At 53.5% G+C, this 20,908-nt stretch overlaps 1 protein-coding gene across 7 annotated transcripts in view; it reads right to left on the bottom strand.

Moving 5' to 3' along the window:
• The window catches only part of FURIN (furin, paired basic amino acid cleaving enzyme), a 30,363-nt gene that overhangs the window by 5,762 nt on the left and 3,693 nt on the right, over window positions 1-20,908 (bottom strand). Inside the window, exons 2-9 of one of the 7 annotated variants that reach the window (XM_045516737.2) lie at window positions 13,632-13,672; window positions 1,735-2,072; window positions 1,531-1,629; window positions 1,261-1,359; window positions 1,052-1,147; window positions 603-731; window positions 416-492; window positions 15-103 (exon numbers count right to left, since the gene is read on the bottom strand). In XM_045516737.2, coding sequence (XP_045372693.1) covers window positions 15-103; window positions 416-492; window positions 603-731; window positions 1,052-1,147; window positions 1,261-1,359; window positions 1,531-1,629; window positions 1,735-1,908 — 763 coding nt within the window. In that variant the 5' untranslated portion in view covers window positions 1,909-2,072; window positions 13,632-13,672. Of the gene's footprint in view, window positions 1-14; window positions 104-415; window positions 493-602; window positions 732-1,051; window positions 1,148-1,260; window positions 1,360-1,530; window positions 1,630-1,734; window positions 2,073-4,842; window positions 5,550-5,584; window positions 5,858-6,388; window positions 6,477-8,855; window positions 8,978-13,631; window positions 13,673-20,908 lie in introns of those variants that run through there. The other 6 variants (XM_045516738.2, XM_045516736.2, XM_074354269.1 and 3 more) reach the window with 6 other exon arrangements.

Raw genomic sequence — 20,908 nt, forward strand, 5'->3', positions numbered from 1 at the left:
AAGCCCACACGCACCTCCAATGCGGGCATTGTAGGCCACGCCAACGCCACAGACACCGTTGTTGGCCACTGCGGCCACCTCACCCGCACACCGCGTGCCATGCCTGTCAGGGCCAAGAGCACAGCATTAGCAGTGGATAGAGAATGGCAGATGCAGCCTGAGGAGCAGGAAAGGTCACACACCGCTCCATCCTTGACGGCTGTCCCATGTCTGTGCACAGTTCCCCCTCTACACACTCCACTCAGCCTATGGCCACCTCCGCTCTCATCAAACCCTCCCTCAGAGTTCCAGTCAGACCGGGACTGTGGAAAAGACTTCAGTCTCTCGGGCTGGGCATGCCTTAACACAGACTGAGCCCTGCTGCCTCAGTGGAAGAAAGAAGGGAAGCAGAGGCCAAGGACTTGCCAATTTTTACCTGTTGTCATTCATCTGTGTGTACCGGGGCTGGGGGTCAGGGTCCTGGTCGTTGACATCGAAGCTGGCCCCAGGATCCTAGAAAAGATGTGCCCATCATCAGGGACAGCCTGACCACACTGACAGAACAGGAACATCCCTAGATGCCCCTCGCCAGGGATCGCTGCCTCCCTCCCCCATCTCCTCACATAATTGCCTGCCAAGTCCGGGTGGTTCTTCTCAATGCCATCATCCAGAATGGAGACCACAATGCCACGCCCCGTGTAGCCCTGGGCCCAGGCGTCCTTCACGTTCAGGTCCCGCTGGGTGATGCCAGACTGCAGAGACACCCACCCCCATCACCCGCACTTATGAGATGTGGCTGTGGGGGGAGGTTACAGGAACCCTGAAGAATCCCTTTGTCACCCCCAAAAACTCCTTCTCCACCCGCCCCTGCTCCTGAAATGCCACCACTGGTTGTCTGGGCTCCACGGAATTACAAAGGACTCTGGAAGGGTACTCCTCAGGCTTAGAAGAATGGGCTAGAGAAAGATTACTCAGCAGACAGATGAAGACTGAGTGGAAGCCTCAAAGTCAGCCTCATCCACCAGCAGGACCCCTCCGTGGATGGATAAATACAGCTGGGGAGACAACGTACCAGGTACCACTGCTGGGGAAACTTGGGGTCCGTGGGCTCCTGGTATATGTCCCGTTTGGTCCGTCGCTTTGCCACCTGCTGCTCCAGCCACTCTACCTGTGAGGGAGTGAGGGAGAGATGGTGTGGGTGGAGGAGCGGGGAGGGAGAGTGAGGCCTCCTGAAAACAGAAAGGGAAGGGCAGCAGCAGGAGGGGCTGGGGCTGCACTCACTCGAGGCTCCCGCTGCAGCCGGCTGTGCCGCGGGTGGTGAGGTGATAGGGACCGCTTTGTCACTGCTCGATGCCAGAAGTGGTAATAGTCGCCGAAGATCTGCAACAGAGCAGGGAGACTGAGCTGGGCTTTCCATCTGTCAGTCCCTGGAGAGGCGGGGGATGGGGGTGGACAACCGGCTGCGAGGGGAGGCTCACAACGGCAGAGGGTGGTGGGCACCTGCTCCCTGCCCAGGACCTAGCAAGAGGCACAGGGACCAAGGGGGCTCACCCTCCCTGGGATATGCTGGTCCACTGAGTTAGAAGCCCAAGGGCAGGACAAAACACGGCTCTCATCCCTGGCCAGAACACGCTTCCTACCCAGATGCCCCTGAGAAGACAAGCCCCAGAGCTCCTGCTCCCGGTGCCCTGCCCTCACCGGCCCCACCCCCGACCATGTCCTAAGCCTAGTCCAGCAGGAGGGAAGAACACCTACCTGGCCCAGATTGAGGAAGCCATGCTTGCGTGCCACACTGTCAGCCACGGCTGGGCCTCCAGGAATGCGCACGGCCCAGGTATTAGTGAAGACCTTCTGGCCACGGGCATCGGCCACCAGCAGGACCAAGGCTCCTGCTGCTACCACCCATAGCAACCAGGGCCTCAGCTCCATGGGGGGGGACAGGTGGCCGGGACCCCGGAGCCCCCGTCTCCTTGGCCTGGTCACAGGGCCTCGGCTGTCGTGTACCTGCTCACTGCCTGTGGCCCGGGGCTGGCTGGCGGGGGCATGGGGCCGGGACAGGCAGGGCTGTGCGGGGAGGACGAGGGCTGCCGGCTCTGAGAGGAACAAGCAAGGAAAAGGGGGAGAGTCAGTCTCTTCCCAGCCACGCACTAAAGATGCCTTCCCCTCCAAGGCCCAATCCAGGACTGAAAGGGGCACTGGGGGAGAGGGGTGAAAATCCGGCCCCTTGAGGGCAGTCAGGTAGGTGGACAGATGGACCCTCCACACACAAGAATCCAGGAGCAAGATGAAAAGTAACAAGGTTTGAGTCACTCAAAACCAGAAGCAAGAACTGAATAGATGCTTGCCAGAATCAAAGTCAAAAAGATGGGTTATAAAGCAATAGATACACACGATCCCTCTTGGTTTTTGAAAAACTATTTATATGTGTATGCTTATATATAACCACAGAGCAAAATCTGGAGGGACACATGCTAACATGTTAACAATGGTTCTCTCAAGATGGTGAGAATTATGAGTAATTGTTTTCTTCTTTATGCCATTGTATATTTTCCTAATTACCCAGGTCTATAAAATATTATAAAGGATTACAATGTTGGCTTTTTCGTTTTTTAATGAGTAGCACCTACACAGCTCACTAGAGTTTCCTGGTTCAGCAAAGCAGACCCAGTAGGGAGTTATCTGCAAAGACCCACAGTCCCTGGTAAGAAAGAGTGGGCAATCTAAGGTGGGATGGGGGCTTTGGGGCCTGAGCATGGGGGATCGCAGTGGCTTCACCTTCCCTCTATGGCCCAAACAGGCGACCATCAGCAAAGTCAGGGTCCTTTTTACGCTGTTTCCTGGGAAACGCTGGGGCCACCCAGCCCTGGCCTGCAGGCCTGCGGCAGCCCCTCGGTTGCTCCACGCCCACCAGCCTTGCGTAATCTGAGCCCGGGCAGCCAGGGCAAACACTGGCTGCTGAGCCAGGAGCACCAAGGTGAGGCTGAATCAATAGTCCCCATGTTGTTTTTCCTCCTTCAGCAAACAGACAGCTGGACCTCTCTGCCTGGGGCCACATAACTGTCCCCACATAGGGCCCCTGGCTAGCCAGAAGCCAAGCCCCTTGGGGTGGGGAGGAGCTGGGGAAGGTCCTAGTGGGGCTACAAGAGGTATCCCACCTCAGTGCCAAGCTTGTTGAGCAGAGCACTGCCCACAGGGCCTGGGATGCACCCACCACTCCTAGGGTCCGGTCCCAAAGGAGGCCACTCTGCTGGATGGCAAAACAAAGCTCCCTGGCTCACCCAGGCCCTGGGGAGATGGGCAGGCAGCTCACCACTGGGAACCCTAGGGGCTGCCCTCAGCCACAACCAGCCTCCCTGCCTGTTCCTGCTGTGGTCCCACCCTGCAGACTGGAGAGACTCAACACACAGTTCTTGGAGTATTTTCAGTTTACACCAAAATAACCTGACAGCTGATGGCAGGAGGCATCCACAATGCAGCTCCTCCTCACCCTGATGGGCAGAGTCCACAGGGTTCCCGGACAGGCCAGAAGCTACAGCCCCATGATGCTTTGGGCGACCAAGTTCCAGAAAGCTGGTCTGAGCAATGGCTGGGCAGCCAGATATCTGGCCCGAGGGTATGAAGAGACCCCAAGACTCTCATTTAACTGAGGATGTGGGGCCCTATCAGGCAGAACCTGATAGCAACAAAGCCTCTTCTACTCTTCTTCCCACAATAGCTGCCTGGTCCAGATGCCAAGCAGGCCACCTCCTGATGACAGAGCTGTGAGCCACGTAGCTCCCAAATCAAGACTGGGTTCATCTGATTCCAGCCCAGGTTCCGGCACATTGTGGATGGAGCTGCAGCTGCTTGGCATTAAAGACAATCAGCTATCACCTCGCAGCACACAAAAAGAAAGCAGGCTTCAGGCCCAACCAAACAATCCCCCAAGAAGGGACCAGCCTTCCTCTGCCCAGCATCACCAGCCATGGTGAGCAGTGGATATGGCTTCCACAGAGCCTGAAGCCCCCAGATAGTTCTGCCTCAGCATCCTGGAGGGAAGGAGGACCACCTCCCAAAAGAGCAGGCACTGAGAACAATGAATGAATGGGATTCTCCCCACCCCCATCCCAGACTCTGACTCACCCTCTGAGTCCTAGTTTAGCTCAAACCCAGAGGCTTGCTGTATCTCTAGCCTCCTGTGATGCCCTCTCACATGGGACTCAGCTCCAGGCTGTGGCCACAGGGAGAGCTGTGGGTGGTCTTCCTGGCTTTTATCAAAGCCCGCTTCTCCAGCCCCAGGAATCTCCCGACACAGGACACAGCCCCTCTGAGGCACCCAAACTGAAACTACCCCCATCTGGCTGCTGTTTCCCAGGCACTGGGGGTCTGACGTGGACAGGGCTGCCTGGGAAAACTGATCAACTCTCTCCAGCAAAGAGACACCAAGTCAGGTCCCGTAACCGGCATTGAAGGCTCTGCTGAAATTCTGAATTCCAGTCCCCACTCAACTACTCATTTGCTGAGTGATCTTAAACAAGTAACTTCCTCTCTCTGGGCCTCAAGTTTCCTTGGTAGTAAAAACTGCTAGACCAGAGGTTTTCAAACTTTTTTCTTTTAAGTCACAGAATCACTTTCTAAAAATCAAATCTTACGTAGAAGTCCAATATAGTAAATAGTAAAACTTGGGCGGCTACGGTTGAGACAGGTCAGGCTTGGCTACTCTCCCATGCTGTGTCCATACCTGGACAGCAGCTGCCCAGCCCTCGCTAGGCCACATCACCCTAGCACTTCCCAAGGCAGAAAGAACTCCAACACCCTCCGGTGGAGGAAGGTCTGCATCCCCAGGGGCAAAGGGTAGGGAATGGATGGAAAGCAGGTACTGACCTGACAAGTGACTGCTGTAAGACCTGTCTGGCAAGCAGGCCGCCCCTCAGTCCAGCCACCCCACGGGGGCAGCAGGGGCCTCGGCCAGGCCTCCGCGGGAGGCAGCCCCAGAACCGTCCTGAGCCAGCCTCCCAGCGCCCGCGGATCCGTCACCTGAGTCTCTCGCCGCCCAGGTGTGCGGACGGGGGCGAGGCCCCGGGGGTGAATAATCCCCTCCGCCACGCGGAACAGCCGCTCCTCCCCTCCCCCGGCGGGAGCACAGGCCCTCCCCGGCCGCGGAGTGGGCGAGCCGGCGGCGGCCCCCGAAGGACCGCGGGGAGGCGGGAGCACCCAGCGCCTCTGGAATTCTCTCCCCATCCCGCCCCCAGCGGGGGCCCCGGCAGGCGCTTCCTGAGGTCAGAGGGCTCGCCCCGGCCCCAAGCGGAAAAGTACCGGCACCGATAGAGGCCGGGGGCCGAGCCGGGCCCGGCGCGCTCAGGTGGGCTGCGGGTCGCCCTTCCTGCTCCCCACAGCTCCACCTTCGGGGCCGGCCCCGAGGGCAGTTTCGAAAGCCGGGCGGGCAGCCGGGCCCGAGAGGCCCGTGTCAGGGCTGCCTCGGCTCCAGCGCCCCCGACCATCCCCCGCCAGGGCGCCCGTGCCGCGGAGCCCGCTCCTCCGGCAGAGCGGCCCGGTACGGCCGGCTCCCCTCCGGCCCGGCTCCCGACGCTCTGCCTTCCTCGGGCCCCGCGCCCTCGCCGCTTACCCTAGGGAGCTCGGGCGGGGAAACTTTTACAGGCGAGCGTCGCGGCGGCTCGGGCGCCCCTTGGCCGAGCGGAGAGCCCGGCGGCGGGGGCCTGGGCTCGGCGCGGTCCCCGCGCCCGGCAGCAGCGTCACCGCGCGGAGGCGGGGAGGCGCGGCGGCGCGGCCTCAGCCGAGCCGGCGACCAGGGCAGGGCTCCGCCTCGGCTCCGGCTCCGGCGCGGGCGGGGGCAGCGGCCGGGCCGCGGCGGCGCGGCTTGTTTACTCCGGCCGCTGTCAGCCGCTGCGGCGGCCCGGGCTCCTCCTCCTCCGCCGCCGCCGCCGCGCCCCTCCCCCTGGCGGCACCACCTCCGCGCACCCCGGCCGCTGCCGCCGTCCCGCGGCCCTGGCCCGCCGCGTCGCCCATGCTGCCCGGGCCCGGGCTGCGTTCGGGCGGGAGCACCGCAGACAACGAGCGCCGGTCCCGGAGCGGCGGCCCTGCGGCCTTCCGGGGCGCCTGCTGCCTCCGGCTCTTGGTCGGGCGGGGAGGAAGTGGGGCCGGCGATCCCAAAGCCCTGGCGGCGGCTCGGCGCGTCCCCCAGGCCCCGATGCCCGCGCCCCCGCCCCCGGGCTCGGCTCTTCGCGCCGCGAGCTCCCTGGGCCGGCGGCCGCGGAGACCCGAACTCGGAACTTGGGGAGGGCTCGCGGCGTCGCTCTGAGCCCAGTCTCGGCCGGATTCTGGGGGGAGCTGGCTCTTTCCTTCCCCCACTTCCCCACTTCTGAGCCACGAGCTTGGGCACCACCGGGTTAAGTGCCCTGGGATGACGCACCTGGGGTACCCCACCGGAGGTCAGACTTCTCCGCGGCTGGGCAAGTCCTCGTGGCCTATTAAGAGGACTCACGATTTTGTCTGCATCTATAAAGACAGGTGAATAAGCGGAACAAGTAGCCCATCCCCCTTTAATTTTTTTTTAACTTTTTTTTTTTTAACTCCAACCGCCTGCCAGGCACCAGGCCAGTCACTTTATATTATCTCCTCCTTATGTATATTATTTAATCTACATAATCCTCCCAGGCTGACATTATTAATCCCATTTTACAGATAAGGAAACTGAGGCACACAAAGTTCAAATAATTTGCCCAGGGTGCCACAACTAGCAGGTCTCAGATCCTGGAGGAGGTCGATCTGGGGCTTCGGCAGAGCCTAAATCCAGACTACTTGCAATATACCAGCCGACTTTTCTCTCTCCCTGGGTCCTTGCCCTAGAAAACGTCTGTGCTACTTGGCTGAGGCCACCAATGCTTGAGCTGAGGAAGAAAAGAGGGGCAGTATGGCCAGGAGCTCCCCAGGCTGGGTTACTCCAAGGTTGCAGACCAGTCCCTGCCCATCCTTTCCTGTTCCCTGTGAGATATCCTGGAAGCACAGTATTACCTTGTGGCCTCCTCAGCACAGGTTTGGGGATAATAACAAAAATGATCACCGCTGAGCACGTACTCTGAGCCAGGAGCCCTTTGTTCTCAGCTCTTTCCCTGTGTGAACTTATTTTGTTCTCACCACTAACCCCATAAGGTGGGTATAATTTTCCTTCAGGCACCTCTTATGTATCGCTATCTACACTGTACAGAGGAGAAAACTGAGGTCCTGAAAGTTTAGGTAATATTCCTTAGGTAAGTAGGTAATAAATCAACCAACAAACCTGGGTTCAAATCCCTGCAGCATTATTTCATTCTCAGAGCCTCAATTTATCCCTCTGTAAAATGGAGATAATGTTCATTTAATGGGTTAAGTTACCATTTGGGCACCCATGCAAAAACTGGAAATTTGAGGAAGAATGTGGGGTTCTGAAAGTTGAGCTGAGAGGTAAGTCCAGTTGGCCCTATCTCAGAGTGGGAACCACCACCGGCCCCCAAAGAAGCAGATTCCTAGGGGCCACCCTGGGGTAGCCTCCAGCAGCAGCACCAGCCACATTGGGAGAACAATACTTCAGTCAGATTGAGGCAGGAAGTGAGTCACGGTTCTTCCTCAGTCTGTGAGCAAGAGAACCTCATTGAGGGGAAATAGGGACAGTGCTCGCCCCACCTAGCCTCTCAGTCCCCCAGTGCCTTTCCCACTTGTCCTCTGACCTACAGAAAGGTCAGCCTGGAAAGAAAGCAATCCTGTCTGAGTGCCCCACCCATCCTGGAGGCTGGCCCCAGGGGAGCCGCAGTGGGGCTGAGGAGGAGGGGCTAGCCCTGTCTCAGACGGCTGCCATCCTGGCAGAGGAACTGGAGCTTTCCAGTTTCTTCCCGACAGCCTGCCCCTCCAATCCTGCCTTTGGCACGAGGAGAATTTGTTAAACTGTGTTGCTCAGAAGTGCATCACTGAGGGGAGGAGAGAGGAGAGGATTGAGCGAGTGAGCACCTGTCCTGCCTTTGCCCAGAGCATCTTCACCTTAGTCCTGCTCCTGGGTTAGGATTTCACATACACTTGTATTTTACAACAATCCTGTTGTTAAAAAAAGAATGTGGAAGCCACTCTCCTTGAGAATGGGCCCTCAGGAGAGAATCCAAGCTTGCCACAGCTGGTGACTGCTAGCCAGCTTCTTCCCTTATCTCCTGGAACAAGTCCTGTGGGCAGGTTTTGTTCCGTTTATCACTCCCCATTTATCTGAGGCTCTAAGGCCAGAGGGAGCTAAACCGCCTGTGGAGCCGGCACCCCCCCCCAACTTGGTACCCTAGGAAGCCCCAGAGCCTCTGGATCACATGATCAGTTTTACAGTTAATTGGACAGGGGACCCTAGGTGACAGAAGCCTAGAGACAGGGTGGAGGATGACCTGTGAAGAGGAGCAGGGCCTGATGGGTAAGGCCTGAGGGAGGAAGGACCCACCTTCCCAGCAGGGATCCCAAAGGAAGGGTCCAGCCAGCCAGGCCTTTCTTGATCCTTGGATTTGGAGCTAATCTGGGAGGCTCCTGGGCAATGGTAGTCCTATGGTAAAATCCAGCCAGTCACCCTCACCCCAGGAACTCCCATTGTCCCCTTCTCTCCAAATCTCTTCCCCACCCTCAGGCACCTCCAACAAAGCCTTCAGCCGAAGCACCCACACCTGGTTTTAATCAAAATGTCTACACCACATCCATACATGCATAGATGGCCAGACAACAAAATTTAATTGGTGTTTTCCCTAAAAGGGTGGGATTTGAGAGCTTTTTGTTGTCTTCTTTTTGCTTACTTGCATTTTCAGTAATTTCTACAATAACTTTTAGAATAAGATAATTAAACTTTTAGTCATGCAAAACTGAACAAAGCATGCCCATACTTCACCATCTCGCTCCAGAACACCTGGGGTCCATCCTGAACGCTGCTGGGGCAACAGTCAGGCTCCTCCTAGCCCATCATGGGGCAGGGCCCTTCCAGTTCTGGCTAAACCACTTTGGGAAAACCTCCTTTATAGGACAGGCAAACAGGGTGTCTGTGGGTGGGGGGAGGAGCTAGAAGTCGGTTGGTGATGCATCTGGTCACGCTGGGACAGGATCCCGGCACAGCCAGCCCTTCTCATTTTCCCAATTACTGGGCTACATCTGCACTTAACCTCTTACCTGCTGGCTCCCACATCCCCAAGTCACTGGTCAGTTTAATGGTTCCCTTCTGCCTGCTTTGTGTCTTCTGCTTTACCTTCAATGCCCAGCCAGTGCTACTCACAATTGGACACCTAATAGGTGCTTTGGGTACAGTCTAGTCTGGCAGGCATTCATTAAGCACCTGCTGAATGCTGGGCCCTGGAGCCTCAAGCTGAGTCCCCTAGAGCTTGTCCTCAGGAAGGCAGCGAGTTCCTCTGGTAGAGTTAGACAGAGGTACCTGAGAAACGCCAGGATCTTCCTGAAGCTGTGCCCTCCCTTCTGGCCTTGTAGCTCCAACAAGCTCTGCCCTTCCTTCTCCCTCTTGATCCAGAAAAGTAAAACACTCAATTAACATGTCTTGTTGAGTTTTCCAATTAGTTTTGTAATCTGGACCAGAATTTCTCAACCTTGGCACTACTGACATCTTAGGGCAGATGATTCTTTTTTTGTGGGAACAGTCCTATACATGGTAGGATGTTAAGCAACATCCCTGATTTCTAAGAACTAGGGGCCAATAGCACCCTCACCCCCGTTATGACAACCAAAAATATCCCCAGACATTTCCATATGTTCCCTGGGAGGCAAAATTGCCCCTGGCCGAGAACCACTGGTCCAGAGTGAGGGATGGGAGTGGCGTGGGTTGGCATGCCAGGGTTCGAGGCAGCAGGAGTTGTCTACTCAGAACTTTGCACCCAGACAGCTGGCAGCAAGGGAGAAAACTCCCAAACCCCAAACTGCCAGGCAGGGCAGCGCAACAATGGGGCCATTTAGTGTTCAGGGCAAGCAATCTTATGTATCTCCACGACATCTGAGGACATGGCTCTCAGGAATGCTAACGATAATGCTGCATCGAGGAGAGGAACAATCACGCTGATCACACTCTGTTTACTTAGGTGAGGAAGTGGATGAGACAGCTTTGCATTAAATATGTATTTAGAAAGCAGATCCGTGGTTGCTGGGGGAAGAGGGGCAGGGACGGGCGGGGCGGGAGGAAACTTTGGGGAGTGATGGATATGTTCATTATTCTGATTGTGGCGATGATTCCATGGGTATACACGAACGTAAAAACGGATTAAGCTGTACACTTTAAATAGGTGCAGTTTGTAGTGTGTCAATTATACGTCAATAAAGCTCTTTTTAAAATGTATTTCATAGTTCAAAGTTTTAGTGCTTGAAAGGAATTATTTTGAAAATTTACTAACGTGAAGTAGCCATTTCTTGACTGTGCCAGATAAATGGGGGCGGGGGGGGGCACTGTAGAACGTAAAAAGAAAACAGAAAAAAAGGAGAAAAGGATCAGGTACCTCAAGGCTGACCCAGGGAAGGCAGAAAGGGATGCTGAGAACATTCAGCTCAGGTGTCCTTCCGTGAAGCCAGCGAGAGCCTGTCTGCTGGCTTAGAGGAAGCACTGGAGAGTTTTCCCTTTGGGTGATGCTATCAAACCAACGTGTCTGGAATGGTATTATCAGGGGCTTGGGAAAATAAAATAACAAATTTAGTGCTGGCTGCCAGGAAGGGAACAGATGAATCTGGAAATTACAGGCTCCTCCACTACCTTTAATCCCTAAAACAAACATTGCTGGGGGAAAAGCCAGTTAATACCTGGAGGAGGGCAAGTACTATCCCTCAGTGGGGCTGGTACACCTGGGGAGCAGAGAGCCTTTATAGGAGCCGGCTGCATGGGAAAGTTGCCAGCACTGCCCGTGCCCAGGGCTGTGCACTCGGCAGGGAGGGGTGCTGAGAAGCCCAGGAGGGAGAGCTGTGGGCGGCCAACAATGCCTCTCACTGACAGTTCAAGTGCTTTTTAGTTAATAGGGACTTCCACTGAGGTTCTCAGGAGCCCTGAGTGAGGCAGGGGAGCCAGGAGAGGCTGTGCAAAGCGAATGTTCTGTGACAATAAAAATCTCTGTTTGTGGAGGGTTGATTGTGCACTAGGGGCTTCATTCATTCCTTCCTCAAATATTCACTGAGCACCTGCTGGGTGCAGGCCTTGCTCCAGGGCTCCAGTGGTAAGGGAGGCAGACAGCAAGTAAATAAGTAAATAAGTTTATAAGAGAAGTTCAGCTCATCCTATGAACTCAGAAACAAAAATAGCAAAGGGTGGTGCTGTAGTCCCTGGGGAAGTCAGGGAAGGTCTCTCTGAGGAGGTGATATTTGAGCCAAGGCTCCAGCAAGGGACAAAGATGTGAAGGTCTGGAGAGAAGGCGTCCAAAGCAGCAGGCAGAGGAAACCATGGGACATGGGCCTGCTGTGTGAGCTCCTGCCCTCGGAGAGCAGGCACTTCCCAGAGTGCCATGGGAGAGGGTGACAGTGGGAAGAGATGGGATGAGAGGGGTCAGCAGGGCTAGACCACGCAGCATGTGGCAGGCCGGTCAGGACGTGGAATTGAACTCCCGCAACAATGGGCAGTTTGGGGGGAATTTTACTACTTTGCCCCTTTCAAGGGCCCTTCTGACTACTGTGGGGAGAGACAACACGTGGAGGGTAAGAGTTGGAGCCCCACAAGAGCTCTATGCAGGAGGTGCCATCTGTGGCCCTCCCTGTTACACGAGGGGTGAGGGGTGTGGCCTGGGGAAGTTGGGTGACATTCATAACCCAGGAAGCAGGTTTGTGGGCTCCTGAACAGGCCTGGGAAGGGTGGACAGAAGCCCTGCCACTGCCTACGCTGGGAAGGCCCGAGCTTCCTCAGGCTGAAAGCTGGCCAGGACGGCCAGGCCCAGGCCCCCACTGCCCAACTGCTTGGGTGGTTTCAGGTGTTTCTCCCTAAATCACACTGCTATCAGCATCTTTAGCTGCAGACTTGGCAGCAAGGGAGGCCCTTGAATTAAAGCTCAAACTCTCAGAAAGCTCTTTCCCTGTTAGGCACCCTGCTAAGTGCTTTCCTCCGATTGCCTCTATTTTTCAAAGCATTCCTGGGCCGGCATGACACCATTGTTATTCCCATTTTACAGACGAGGACCCTGAGGCCTAGAGAACCTGTTCGGATCACAGTTAGGACGAGGAGGATCCAAGATTTGAACCTGGGGAGCATACACACAAACCACTTAGCTTTCTGCCACTAGAAGAGAGTGAACTAGAGCTGAATCAGACGCCGATTCCTGAGGCACCGTGCTGTGGGTAGCTCTGCTGTGATTCACCTTTGACTTTTTCTTGGACAAGGCTTGTTTACCTGTACTCTCCTCGCCATACATGTGGGTGTTTATGTAATGTGTGCACTACAGAACTGTGGGGCTGCCCTTCCACCACAGAGGGTGCCAGTTAGCAGTCCAGCCCTAGGCTCAAATCCAGCCCCCCATCCCTGGGCAAATTACTTAACCTCTCAAGGCCCCAGTTTCCTCATCTGTAAACTGGGGTAAAAACTACCCAGTCCATCAGGTGATACCTGTGAAGTGTTCACTCAGCACAGGGCCAGGTCAGCCACGGTGGCTACTATGATTAAATGAACCCTTCAGTCTGAGGCAGGAAGGCTCTTCCAGTGGGCTGGCCATGGAAGCGTCTCTAACTCCTCCTCATTGGCCCAAACACAGGCGTTCATGGATGAAATCTCTGCCCTCACCCTGGGACTCTTCCTTGGTGCTTTTAGGTTGTTGTTTCCCTAGGAAGAGACCTGCTAGCCTCGCACTACCGCTGTGTTCAGAGAAGCCTTTGGTGTGGCCTGGTTCCTGGGTGGCCCATGAGGTGCCATGTAACCATTTTGCAAGCTGCCCGCTCCTTTGACCTCTTGCCTTTGAGGTCGGAGGTCAGTGGACAGTCCTCTGAGGCAGTGCTTCCCAACATGTTCACATCATGACGTGCAGCAAGTGTGGACAGCCCCCTGGGGCAGAAGGACCAGGCTGATTGAAGCTGGTGGGGTCTCACTGGCAGCTGCCACCCTACACCCTGATGCCTGCTTGGGGCCTGGGTGCTCCAGAACCTGTCTCAGACACAGGAGTGGGCAGTGCTCTTTAAGGGGTCTGGCTACAGGGAGATAGGTGGCTGTACTGTCTCCCAACACTGGCCACATCGTTGTGCTGCTAAGTTCTCTCTGCATAGAGGCCCGGCAGGGCCAATCTTCCTGACTGTCTTGTTTTTAGAGAGAAGAAATGTTTTCCAGATAGTATTCTAGGAAGATCGTTCTCCTGGGAAGCAATAGGGCTCTTTATCCCTGTCAGTACGTCTCTAATCTGAGTCTTGTGCATTCCCTTTATGGGGAAGGGACCCCTGCAGCCTCCCCAGTACTGATTAAGGTAAGTTATTTTTGTTGTATTAGGCATACTCCACTTTTTTAAAAACACCCTTATTGTGGTATGATTCCTGCACAGTAAACTACACATATTTCACATGTACAATTTGATGAATTTTGATAGATGGGCATACTCCTTATAGTTCTCATGCAACCAGCAATCCAAAATGATTCAAAACTATATAGAAAAATACACGTAAAGCAATCTTGTTCCTACCTCAGCCCCTTCTGTGCAGACCCCTTCCACACTTACCAGTTTTTATTAGATTGGATTTATCCTTCCAGTGTTTCTTTCTGCAAGAAAGAAGAATAAAAGTTATATGTACACACACAATTATCTCTTTTCTTATACTTCCCTCTTTTTATCAAAAGGTAGCATATTAATTTTTTGTTTTTTTTTACTTAGCAATACATTCTGGAGAAGTTTACACAATAAAAATAAAACCACAAACCCAATACGATTCAAAGTGACAACATTAGTTTAATGGGAAGGATGATGTTGTTTGGCTGAGACAAAATTGCCACTTGCAACGATATGGGACTGACCAATGAGAGCAGATCTCCTTTTGAGTTTGACATGCCTATGGATGCTGCCGTGTGCTGGGGAATGACTCAGTTCTCCCACTACTTTTTTCTACTTGAATTACCGCAGTACCTCTGTTTGCACAGTGGGCTATTACATCATTTGGCCTGCACTTGGCTTCAACGCATCATTTACGCATTAAATCCGCCTCTGTTCTTTTCTTGTTAGCCAGCAGCAATTAAAAAGGACTGTTTGATGCCAACACCATCATAAACACAAATGCAAACTTGGGCAGTGAAATCCTGTGTCAACAGTAGATTGTAAGGTGGTCGTGCCGACAGTAATGATGATGAAAATAATCATAATGGCTAACATTTACTGAGTATTTGCTATGAGCTGGCATTGTGCTAAGTGCTTTACATGCAGGGTCTTATGTAATCCTCCAAACAACTCTATAAAGTAAGCACTACCCATTTTACAGATGAGAACATTTATTTAGTCTTAAAGCAATTAAATAACTTGTTCCGAGTCACAGGTGCTCGAAAAGTTACAATCAGAATTTGAATCCTGGGTCAGACTAACCCAGTGATCACTACAAGGGCTGGTAGCTGGGACAGGAAACTTACTACGCTCTTTGCCATCAAGTCCTGGCCACAACTGCTCACCTTGGCTAGGTGCTGCTGGGCTGGGCCAGGCAGGATGCGTGGGGCCTGAGGCAGAGGGTGAAAAGGGATTGCATGGGTCACAGCCCCCCACAGGGGCCTGGACTCCCTGGGACCTTCTCCCTGAATCCTGTCTGAAAGTGTGCTGAGTCTGTAATGTGACCCTGCCTCCTCTCTCAGTATCAAAGTGAACACACACACACACACACACACGCCAAAAATGACATTTAGAAGAAAAGAATCTATGTCCATGACTGGTGACTATAACAATGACACTTTGTCAGGTTCTGACAAAGGACTGAAAGTTCTGAACATTCTTTACACAGTCGCTGGCTGGCTGGGCTGGGCTGGGCCTGGGCCGTGCTCAGGTTGAAAGCGTGGACTCTGTAGCCTTCTCCTCCCCGTGGCCTTCCACCTCCCTCAGCTCCCACCCAGCCTCACTATCTCTCCTGACCCCTCTCCTGTCAGGTTTGCTCGTCCCCTTTCCTGAGCCTACTCTTGTTCCCTATTGAGACCTCAGCCTGTAGCTCCAAATCCAGGAGAGACTGGGCGGTCAGAGAGGCCTGGAGTGACGCCTCAGCCCGTGTGGTTACCAAGTCACGTAGCATGTCTGACCTTCATCTGCTTCCTGGGCAATGGGCATATTAACAGTTCAACCAAGAAGACAGTAAACCAGTAGAGTCCTATTGGGAGCTGGCTGCCATCCTTGTGAATGGCATCCCCAGGGTAGGGGTTTGGCTCTCAAGGACCAGGACACCTGGGGCCCACCAGGCTACTGGAGCTGACTTGCTCTAGGATGTACATGACAAATGCCTGGGCCTTCCATGCCTGGGTACTCCCACTGCCTGCCAGAGACCCTCCCCTGGCAAGGGTCCCAGGGGGTGTACACAGGCCCAAGGGAGGAGAGGAGGGCACCATTCTGTGCCTCCCTCCTTACCCTTCCTCAGATCCAGGCTCAGGAACACTAACACCCTTCCCCTTCACCCCCCGCAGCCCCTCCTGTTAAGCCTTCCACATGGCGTAGTAATTTAGTAATTTGGTTTCTATTTTCCTAGAGCAATACAACTGATTGTAAAAACTAAATTGCTAACTTATCCTGTCCCTTTGGCTCAGATGATATGCCAGACACTGATAGAGTTCCAGAAAAGCTGGTCCCATCACATCGTTCCTGGTGTGGTCTTTGCTTGGCTCACCATGGTTAGACTTGGGTATTCTTTTCATCTGGGTTTGCCCTTCTGCTGGAATCTAACCCTTTCCTGTTTAAAAACTTTGGCTTCTTGCATTACAAGAGCTACGCATATGTAAACACCATCCACCCTACCCTGTGCTTTCCTGATCTCATCTCATCTCCCACAGTCCTCCCCCTTGCTCATTTGGCTCCAGCATAAGGCCTCCCTGATGCTTCTCTATCCCTCCAACAGCATTCCTGCCTCAGGGCCTTTGCACTGGCTATTACCTGTCTTGACCTCTCTTCCATGACATCCATGTGCTCACTCATCTCTCAGGACTTTGTCACTTTCAGGGCCTCCAGTATGTGAAAATGCAAATGCAGCACTCCCCACCCTCCTCCGTTGCTTCACAGCACTTTTCACCATTGGACACACTCTATAGTCTCCTTATTTGTTTGCTTGTTGACTTTCTTCTTCCACTAGAATGTCAGCTCTCTCTGTTTGTTTTGCTCACTGCTGTATCCCCAATGGCTACAGTGGTGCCTGGCACATAGTTGGTGCTCCAAAAATACTTGTTGAGTGAATGATTTCACTGTAGAAAAACTTGAACCTACCTCAAAGCACAAAGATGAAGATACCTAGAATTTCTGTCCCTTCCAATTGAGCGCCTCATCTCTAGAGGAATTTAAGTGGAAACTGAGCATTCATTTGGTGAGGGGTTGTGGAAGGGCCGTGTGTAGTGGATGAAGGTGGGACTCCTTCTCTCAGGAAAATTCTAGGATCCTATAAAAGGCTCCCCATTGTTTTACCCGAAAACTGGGTTTGCTTCTTGGTGGGTGTTGAGCCAAAAGACACAACCAAGCCAAAGAGCCAGAGAAGGAAGGATTTATTACTTGCAGCAAGTAAAGAGAACACTGGGGATCTTTCCCAAAGCAGCGTCTCCTCAAACAGCAAAATTAAGGAAGCTTTAAGCTAAGGGAACATGCATATTCATGAAGGGGGTTGGTTGATATATGCGTATTCATGAAGGGGCTTGAGCAGAGACTAATTCAACATAGAATTGGGCCAAAGGTCAACAGAGTCCAAACTTTAGTTGATTGAATTCATGAGGGTCAGAAAAGGTCAACATCATCATTCCTCAGGTTCTGACCAGGCTGGGGTCTCAGCATGTAATTACTATCCTTTACCTGGGTGGGGGCCTTAATTCCTGCAGAACTCAAAGATGTGTATCAGACAGAGTGTGATGTATATCCCTTGAGGAGGGACTAGGACCCTTTTATTGCTAAACTATTGTTTCTTGACTCCTTTTCCTTTGTTTCAGCTTTCCTTCACTTCCTTGAAGATCATTAATTACCAAGACCTGTTCCAGGGCAAACATTGTGGCCAGGCTTAGATCACAAAATGGCTTAGGCCAAAAATGGCTTCTTTTATGTCAAGAAAGCTATGCCTGGTTCTGTTTCTCTGGGGACCCCCTATCCTATCTGCTTACAACTGCCCAAGTTGTTCTTGGCCATTTAAAGCCACTGACCAGCACAGGGCTTTTCCCTTGGCCCTCAGCACTGGGTGTGGAGCCCTACAACCCAGAAGACTTGGGAAACAGGGTGGAGTGGAATCATCTGTCAGAGCCAAACAAGACTGTCCCAGGAGGAAATACAGCAGACACCTGCTCGGGTTCAGCAAGCAGTGACAAAGGTGGGGTGAAGTCACTCACTGATTTGAGGAATGTCAGACTGTCCCTACATCCTCAGATGTGTCCCCATCCACCTGCCACAATGTCTGGAATCCCACCACTAGACTTAAGTTTCTGCTTTTAGCATGCGCTCTGGGGAGAGTCAGGTGTTCTGCCATCTGAGCCACATAAATCAGGTCTGAATTTGCATGTTGGCTGAGAATGGGTCTTGAGGGGGTGTGAGTTTTGGTAATGGGGGCATTTAGAAGCAGGGCACTGTCAGGAAAGTAGGCAGCCTATGAGCACTGGTCTCCATGACGGGAGTCCTCAGAGTCGGAGACCACAAGGTAGCAGTGACCTCACAGATAAACCCAGTGCAGGCACTGGAGCAGGTTATCTGGGACAGGAAGTGGCTATGGGAAGCATGAACCAATGCAAAATCCCCTCTACAGCTGCATAATTTCTCCAAGGACTCGGTCTTCACAGAAATGGGGTTATTGGGCCACCTCACCTATGGGGTTTGTTTGGGGAACTCCTTGCGGGTTCACTTGGGACAGACACTTAGGGATCACAGTTACGGTAAACACACAGCACACACGCCACCACTTCTTTGTCCTAATCCATGGCAGACATTGCTAATCCGTCACCACACAGCTGTGAACTCTTTCTTGCCACTGCATTCTAGATGGCCACTGCTAATCTATCAGAATTCACACATGAGGTGAGATTAATGGCTACTGTTGGTGGAAGAGCCATTCCTGAGTGAGGGGCAAAAGAAATCTGTCTTTACCATCCCTGCCCCTTGGGAATCACAGGGTTCGGATTCCTCAGATGAGGAGACTGAGGCTCAGGGAGGGAGTGAGACCTGGCTAGGGTCACGTGGGGCATTAGTGGGGAAGGAGGGTCTGCAGCTCTAGTCTTCCTACTTCTGGCCCAGAAGCATTTGCCTGTGACTGCTCAGTTGGTCTGGGAGACAGAGCACATGTGTGTGTCCCCACGTCCACATGCCCAGTGGAAGAAGACGTTACAGCCCCTCTTGTCAACAAGTGCAGGAGGTGAAGTCTCTGGGTGGTTGGGTTGACCTTATAAAATTTGGACTTTCTGGGCTCCATGAGTCAGCGGGGCAGCAGCGGGCAGATGTCAGGGAGGCCCAGTGCCTGGAACATGGCTGGGGGCCCAATATGTCCACTTGAGCCTTAGTCTCCGGCCTGTGTCCAAGGCAAACTCCTCAGTACCCTCAGACAGGGGCGGCCAGTCCCAGTCCAAGGGACAATACTTGCTTTAGGATGGTTCCCATTCTGGGCAGGTCATCTCCTCTCTCTTGGCCTCAGATGCCTGCTGCATCAATAAGGAAGCTCACCTGTGGCTTAACATTGCTGAGCCTCAGTTTCTTCATTCATTAAACGGGTTTAATGCTACCTCCCCTGCTGAGATGTCACAGGAGTGGGATGAACTAATTCTATAAAATGCTTGGCATGTGCTTGCACACAACAGGTGGTCAGGGAGGGCAACTAGAATTACCTGAGGATTTTCCAGCTCAAAGAGCCCAGCCTGTGACCCGCAGCTTTCTGCGGGAAACTGCCTCTTACACTGGCTCTGTAGTCACCAGAACTGAAATACCTTGGCCAAACCTGGAGGGTGAGAAAATCGACTTCTCCTGAATTTGAGGGAAGGACAAGGGGGATGAGGAGCGGCCCAAAAGTTCTGAAACAGCGGCTCCTGGTGCCCATGTCCTATGGCCCCCTTTGTGCGTTAGTGGGAGGAACCATGGACAGAGGCCCCCTCCCATTTATGGAGGGAATTCCCTGGTTAGTGGGGACTTGGTGGGTAAATCATCAAATCTGCTTGGAGACAGGTTATGGCAAGGGATGCCCACCTCTGGCTTCCTAAGGGCCATTCCTGGGACCACTGCCCTGTGTGCCCACCCATATCACACAGGCGATCCCAGGGAAGGAGACATTGGTAGCACTGGGTGGGAGGAAGAAGTGTTGGCATCGACTGATCCATAGCATTTTAAAACAAAAATAATTAAAAATTTAAAAGGAGCTGGTTATAAAATGGTATGTAAGCTGAAGTTTATATACACACACACTGAAGAAAACTAGAAGGAAACATACCAACAGGCTGAGAATGGTTGTCTTAGGTGACTGGCTGGAGGCTGGATTTATATTTTCTTCTCTATGCTTTTCAAACTTTTGGACAATAAGCACGAATAGGATTTGCTTTTGTCATCGGAATAGTGACAACAAAACCCACTACCTTTAAACAAAGGTACACAAAGCCTATGGTTTGGGCTCCAGCTGTGAGCAGAGGGCCAACTTCCTGACCTGCTCTGCAGGGTGGTGACCCTCAGGCTGGGGTGGGGACAGGTCCACCCCGGGAGATCCGGTTCTCTGTCCTTCAGGCCTGGCGGGTAGTGGCGAGGGGAAGGGGCCACAGGCCTCCTCCCCAGACCTCTCCATACCCCCATCCTGAAGGTGGCACATGTCCTGCCAGGCATCTTGCTGGCTGGCTGGCAGGCCTGTGGCTTTGGCCCACGCCCACTTGGGGACTGCTGCCTCCCTCCCTGCCGGGAACTGGGCCAGGCGGACGGACGTGGTGACAAGCAGCAGTGACGTTTCCCCCACTTCCTTTTACCTGCCTGGCTGCGTTTACTGCTGAATCAGGGTCCCTTTGGGGACAGACGGTGGGATGTGGCAGGACGTTCTGGTGGCCTTGAGGGCCAGGCAGGCTTCAAAGAGACGCAAGATGCTCCGTGTAAAATCAGAGCACTAGCAGAGATGCTCTGTGTCCCCACGTGTGTCCACCTCCAGGTCCTATGGTTGGTTCTGTGCAGTGTCTCCTCTTGGCTATGAGGCCTGGCAGGGCCCCAGGTGCTATGGTCTCGGAGGGCCTCATTTGCAGCCTTTGGGCCCTCAGGGGACCCCAACATTTGCTTGTGCCTTGACCTGAGCACTCATCCATGCCCCTGGCAGCATCCTGTGCGGTACACATGGTGGCAGGTGCCATGGGCTGGCTGACCTGCCCACATTCCCTCCTTTCTTTATCACCTCCATTAGAGAGACCAGAAGAGCTTTGGAGTTCTTTGAAAAGGGACACTTTAGACATTTGGTGGGGGGATTCCTTATGTAAAACTGGTCCATGCATTGCAGCAACCCTCTCCTCCCACCAGACTCCCAATCACGGTGACAATCTGAAATGTCCCACACATTTCCACACATCCTGTCAAGCTGTGACTCTGGCCCTGGTTGAGAACCACGCAGCTAATGCTGCACCCCTCACCCTTGCTCAGGTGGGCAACTTACGTGACTCCACCTCGGGCAATGAGCTCAAGGGCAGGTCTTCAGGGTGAGGAGACTTTCTAAGAGAAGGGACAAAAATCCTCTGTCTGAGTTCCCCAAACAACATCAGCAACCATGCACACTGGGCTTTTCCAGGTGAGAGAAACAGAGCCGCCATTTTGCCAAAGCCAATGAGTATCGGGGTCCTCGGGTACCTGCAGCCAAA

The sequence above is a fragment of the Camelus bactrianus genome, chromosome 27 (assembly GCF_048773025.1).
Source record: "Camelus bactrianus isolate YW-2024 breed Bactrian camel chromosome 27, ASM4877302v1, whole genome shotgun sequence".
Classification (NCBI taxonomy): domain Eukaryota; kingdom Metazoa; phylum Chordata; class Mammalia; order Artiodactyla; family Camelidae; genus Camelus; species Camelus bactrianus.